The 6,131-nt window shown below is 40.6% G+C and overlaps 1 protein-coding gene across 4 annotated transcripts in view; it reads left to right on the plus strand.

Annotated features, from left to right (window-relative positions):
- The first annotated feature begins 220 nt into the window (after positions 1–220).
- Positions 221–6,131, plus strand: part of raly (RALY heterogeneous nuclear ribonucleoprotein) — a 91,537-nt gene continuing 85,626 nt past the window's right edge. For 2 of the 4 annotated variants that reach the window (XM_020625139.1, XM_020625141.1), the window contains exons 1-2: positions 317–487; positions 595–834. In XM_020625139.1, coding sequence (XP_020480795.1) covers positions 609–834 — 226 coding nt within the window. In that variant the 5' untranslated portion in view covers positions 317–487; positions 595–608. Of the gene's footprint in view, positions 263–316; positions 488–594; positions 839–6,131 lie in introns of those variants that run through there. The other 2 variants (XM_020625140.1, XM_020625142.1) reach the window with 2 other exon arrangements.

Raw genomic sequence — 6,131 nt, forward strand, 5'->3', positions numbered from 1 at the left:
TGGATTACACACCACACCAGACTGAATCACATTATTAAATAAGTAAGTTGGTTATTGTCCCCAGATAAAGATACATTTATTATTTATTTAGGACAAATATTTACACACAACTTCACTTATCCACAGTGAAATACAGAATTTAAAAATAAAAATTCTACAGAAAAAGTATTTAACCACGTGACTGTTACATCATATGGACGTGCGCTGTATTAACGAGCTGATTGGACAGTGCCTGTGTTTACATGGAGGAGCCCGCGAACAGGTGGGTTAAATTGGCTTCGTGTCCACAATGGGAGAGAGTATGTTTGGTGTGGCAGTGAGGGGACTGATCCCTCAGGAGCACATTTGGCTGTTTCCAGTGTAGGCCTACAATAAGTTAGTAGGTTAGGTAACTTTAGAGTAGGATGACTTGTGGCGAAGTACACGCAGCTGGTTTTACTATATATACACAGTAGTATACATGTAGGCTATCAGGTTGACTGTGCAGGTGAGCTACTAGCAGAATTACCAGCTACAAAAAAAAATCAGTCCTGTTTAAATTAATTTTTGGACAGGATCTTTCTTTAAGAGTCTCTCTGTGCGCTTTTTACCCAGGTGCCAAAATACACATGGAGCTCCCAGCAGCTGTTCTACTGGCCGGGCATCCCCTCCCTGCCAGCGCGCAGTGGTTCGCTCCAGTCGGCGTTCTGCTGTTGTTTATCACCGCCCCGCTGCCCGGCGCGCAGTCGGAGCTTCAGCCCGGTTACCGAGCGCACACTGAGCATCACCGCCTGCCCGCTGCCGTTTCTCCTCCTCACGCTCCAGCCTCTTTTAGCGTTTTTACCTCCTGCTTTGGTAGGTCAGTTCTCGCTTCCTGTTTTCTACTCATTCTTTCTTTCTTGCTGTTTTGGTTTCCTCCTCCCTTTTTGCACTGAATCTCAGTGGCTCGTTGGATTTTCCTGTCTGTGTCCTGCGAGTCTTTACCGGAGCTTTACCCTGTTTTATCTGCTCGACCAAATCCATCCACCAGAATCCACTATTTCTGTCCAAGAGAAACCCAAATTCTGACTTTTAATTTCCATTTTCTTTTATTTATTGTTGTTATATTTTCTTGATTCTTTCTCTTTTCATTTTTAAGATGTCTTTTCCTCTATATGATCTTAAAGGGTTATTTTGATTTTTGTGCATTTTATTCTTCCGTTTGGCCTCTTATGTCAATTCCGCAATTTTTAAACATATTTTTTATAAAAACCAAATGGGATTTAAATTTCTCATAAACTTGAATGTCGCGCATGCAGCATGCCAGCAGCTATAGCAGCGATGATGATGATGATGATGATGATGGGCAGGTGTCGCTCGGCAGGTGACCTTCATCCACGGAACTGCTCATATTTCTGTTGGGACTGTTTTTAATGAACAGTTGTGAATCTCGGTCAGTGTCAGTGTCAGTGTGTGAACGTGTTTCCAGCCACAGAGACACACTCACACTTCACCTGCATGTTTCACTGTCATCCCTCCTGAAGCAGAGCTGGAGGAGCTGACAGATCGGGCTGTTACTCTGTCATGTTCCTGATGTGTACTATCAGCAGGCTGCTTGTTGCTCCTTGTTGTCAGACATCTGAACCGCACTACATGCTCGGAATATTTTTCCTGACAAACCTTCAGTCTGAACTTGGCTATTTCGAGATTTGTTTTGGCGTTTGCAGATACTAGACCATCATACTGAAAATCAGATTAGGCTGTAGATCACTCAGTGATCAGGATTAAATGAAAAGTAGCAGGAATATTCTGGGAAAACAACTTAAAGCTTTAAATTGTGTATATTTTCCAAATTTTGGACTAGTAAAAAGTATGTTGGTGTGGTCCATTAAGTGTAACCACATAGTACCACATAGCTGTCTGAAGTGTAAGACGTGTTCATTCAGCTGAAATCAAAGAAATGTGCTTCTCAGCTAAAATTATGAAAATGTGTTAAAGTTGGAAGACTGAAAACTGAACAATGGAAAACATAAGTGACTTTGAGATGTGATTGAATTTATCTCCACTGCTGGGAGGAAAATCCACCTACACACACACACACACACACACACACACACACACACACACACACACACACACAACCTGAATCTAAAGCTGTGGACTTTGCTGGAATAAAATACATTTTCACATGTGAACAGTCTTGTCACATGAGAAATAAATGTTTCTGTGAGTTACACTGTCAAGAGTAAAGGCAGTATGTAAAAAGATGATGAGTCAAAACCTAATTCCAGAGCGGCAGCGCTCTTTCCTCCCTGACACAGTAACATGGTAATGTTTTTATGTGTGGAAGTGATTAGTGTGCACAGTCTGGTGTGAGGAGTTGGTGTTGTGCAGTAAGATGCAGCTATAGGCAGGGTTGTGGGGCTCAGGGGAAGAAAGAGTCTGCAGGATAAAGATCAGAGAAGCTGCAGGCAGCTGCTGCTGCTGGATTGTGTGCTACTCATCTTTATTATTCTCAGACAGCATGTAAAAGCAGATCCATGATTCTGGACTGATTGTGCGTATAGTAGTTAAGAAGTGTGTGCTGTATTTAGAATCGGATGTGATTTTTGTGCTACAACCTAATTACCTCCGCTGAGGGTGGGGGTTATGTTTTTGTCGGTGTTTGTTTGTTAACGGCATAATTCAAAAAAGTAATGAAAGTTTCTGGAGAGGTAGGGTATGACCCATGGAACAGTTGATTAGAGTTTGGTACTGATCCGTTGCATAATTTGGATACAGGATTTTTCTAAAAGATTATTCAGTATTGTGTGTTCTGTAAAGGTTGACTGTATGTGGCTGTGTGGCTGCTGAGCACTGGAGTGAAGACCAGTGTAGTACAATGTGTGTGCATCTATGAAGAACTCTAAATACACACTATTACGTTGGTCTGCACGGGAACATTTATGTGGCCATTTGTGGCATTTACTATTCATTCGTGTCAATGTACTATGTAAAGCTAAACTGTTCACAGTGTGGCTTGTTCATGTTGCTAAAGCTGTTTGATATGCTGCAGTCTGGGGGGCAATGTTACTCCAGAAAGCAGGCTAAGTTTGTTCAAGGTGAAATGAGGGAAACTCTGGCCCTTCACTTCCAGAAACAGAGATCTACTCTATGCAGCGACAGCTGGGCGAGAGCCTGACGCCAGAGATTGGAATCCAGGCTCAACGCTGTAAACATTTTCATCCATAGGAGTGGTATTATGCCATTTTATTACATTCTGACTTTTTTTTTCAGGTGATGAAGTAACAACTTGAAAATATGTGGTCACTCTGTCCAAGTAATTCACAATTTGTTTTGACATTTTCAGAGATGTGAATTCTCATTATCTAACCAAGTTCACTCTGTCAGCAGGCAGCTACATCTTGTTCAATTCAATTTTATTTGTTTAGCGCCAAATCACAACGAAAGTCATCTCAGGACACTTTACAAAGTAAGCTCTAGACTTTAGTACTACTACTATTATTATTATTATTATTGGTGCTTGGTGACAGCGGGGAGGAAAAACTCCCTGTCAGAGCACAGTGTTCAGTTGGTGAGGACGCCAGTGTTCCCGCTGCACAGTTTATGTTTGCACCTCTACCTACACTGTTTCCTGTCCTGATTTTGGCTCCATACTAGTAAATTTCAACAGAATTTCAGTCTGACTGCACCTGTATGTGCCAAACTCTCTATCCCAATCAACATTTTGAAGCGTCTCTAATCAATATAATGAATATTTTTATAATAACAATGTCAAGTTTTTAAAATCCTCTATGTATCAGGCACAAGAGAGCCAGTGAAGCCCAACCCCGGCAGCCCACTTTGAGGAACGGTCAATAAGCGTGAATGCTTATCAGATGCAAAAAACACTGCAGAGCCCTGAATTCTAATCTGAAGAAGTGTCTTACAAGAACTAATTGGAACGCGATGCACCGCCTGAGACGTTGCTTTGGTTTGTGATAAAAGGAGAGCCAGGTTAAAAACAAAACAAATTGCCAGATGACCCTGCATTTTTTTCTGCCCTCTGCACTGACAGCTGCACTGTGCTGTCATCACATTCGTTCCAGTGAAATTTGACGAGTGGGCTGCATTTTTTTTTTTACGCAGCAGTGTCTCTGTGAATGGCCTTAGTGGCTGAAACATTCTTAACCATAAAAGTGCCTGTAAACCATAAAATCACTGGAAAGCCAAAAAAAAAGGAGATGAAAGGTTCCCTCCTGACAGCAGCCATAATTCAACACTTGATGGTAGCACAGTATAGGGAGGTACACAGCTGAGTGACAATAAAAGCTGTCAGAGTGATCGCTACAGTGCAGAAGAAATGCTGCGCTCGCTATTCATGCACTATGTTCATCATTCCACTGCTGTGTGTTCAGCTGCTGTACTGTTAGAGAAAACGAAAATGGCTAAATAATGATTTAAACGCGGTCGTGTTTGTTATTTCTCATCTCTCTGCTGATCATGAAGAGATGTTTGCACTTTGACTCTGTGCTGTGTGTTTCTGCTCTGCAGCTTTGTGTGTGATTTATTCTGAGTGTGCACGCAGAGCACAGTGAGGCAGTGTTGTTGAACATGATGTAGTATAGTGAGCAGCCAGTATGCACTGTGTAAGATGTACTTTATACATGTACAGTACCTGCTGTGTCTGCTGGTAGAGAGAGGAGTGTTGGTCTGAATTCAGTGTTATCCAGAAGAAGTGCTCAGTTAAAGTAACAACACAATAGTGTAAAACTACTCTGTTACAAGTAAAGGTCATGCATTCAAAATGTTAAGTAAAAGTACAAAATATAGCATCAAAACATTCTTAAAGTACTAAAAGCAAACACACTCATTATGCAGAATGACACATTTAACATTAATGTATATCATATGAGTTGATTATAATGAATGAATGAATGAATGATTGTCTTCATTACATTGAATGTAGCAGCTGGTAAAGGGGGAGCTAGTTTCAGCTTGTATAGAAGTTTGTAATTTGAAGTACCACTGGATAACCTGTGAATTTTGACATCAATAAAGTTTTATGATGACACTATAATTGTATTAAACTGGTTAAAAAAAAGTAACTAGTAGCTAAAGTTATAAAATAAATGTAGTGGACCAAAGTACAATATTTGCCTCTAACAAAATGGATAATATTCAAATACAGATACCGAAGTACAGTACTTGAGTAGATGTACTTAGTTTCCTTCCATCACTGATTTAAGTCTAGTGAGGAAGAGTCACATGCGACAGAGAGCGAAGGCTGTAGAAGAAGCTGCTGTGATGACGTGCAGCCTGCAGTAAAGTTCAGGCCATATGAGACCCTTCATCTCGAGTCTTTGGTGAAGTCACGATACCACACGTAGTAACAGATTTTACAAAGATAGATATTTCTTTTGTGGCGGGCATCCAAGTTTGGCCATATGAGTTTGACTTGTATTCACAGTAAATGATTTGTGTATTTGGACTATGATCACACAGGCCTGGGTGTCAAGAGTTATTTTTGGCCCAGAAGTCCTTATTCTGAGCTGTCAAGTATTGTATGCTGGCATTCAAGGTCCTGTCCTGGTTTGTAGTTATTTGGCAGTTGCTTTTGATAATTTAACATGGAAAAATTTGATTTCTTTTGTTAAAATTGGGGGAAAAAAATCCTGTTCTTCCATCAAAAAGTACTGAACTGGTTTTTGCTGAGACTAGTAAATAAAAATATCAATTATAATTGGAAATGCAGGTCAGTTTTACTCCAATGTCAAATCATTCCTGGTGTAAATGAACCTTTTGCAATCATTTAGAAACTCATGTTTGTGCTTGAGTTTAAAAAACTCTGTTAATTGATTTAGGAATGAAAAAATGTTCTGAACATATTGTTGCTGAAGTTTGGGTCCAGTTCATCAGGTCCCTTAGAGCGATTTCAGCCTTTAACAGATGCTTTTAGCTGAACTGACGAGCTGCGTGTTTGTCAGTGTGTTGTTCAAGGTGTATTCAGGATATCATCAGTTGATTCACTCAACTTTCATGCTGCAGCTCAGCAGGTCTGATTCAGTCACCAACAACTGTTTGTGCTTTAAATACAGCAGGCATCAGCTGTACAAACTGCAGATGTGCACAACGACCTGGATGTACCGGGGTTTTGTCTCTGGTTGTCGGTATCAGTAGAGCTGGAGGCTTAA

Source organism: Monopterus albus, unplaced genomic scaffold (genome assembly GCF_001952655.1).
Source record: "Monopterus albus unplaced genomic scaffold, M_albus_1.0 scaffold347.1, whole genome shotgun sequence".
Classification (NCBI taxonomy): Eukaryota; Metazoa; Chordata; class Actinopteri; order Synbranchiformes; family Synbranchidae; genus Monopterus; species Monopterus albus.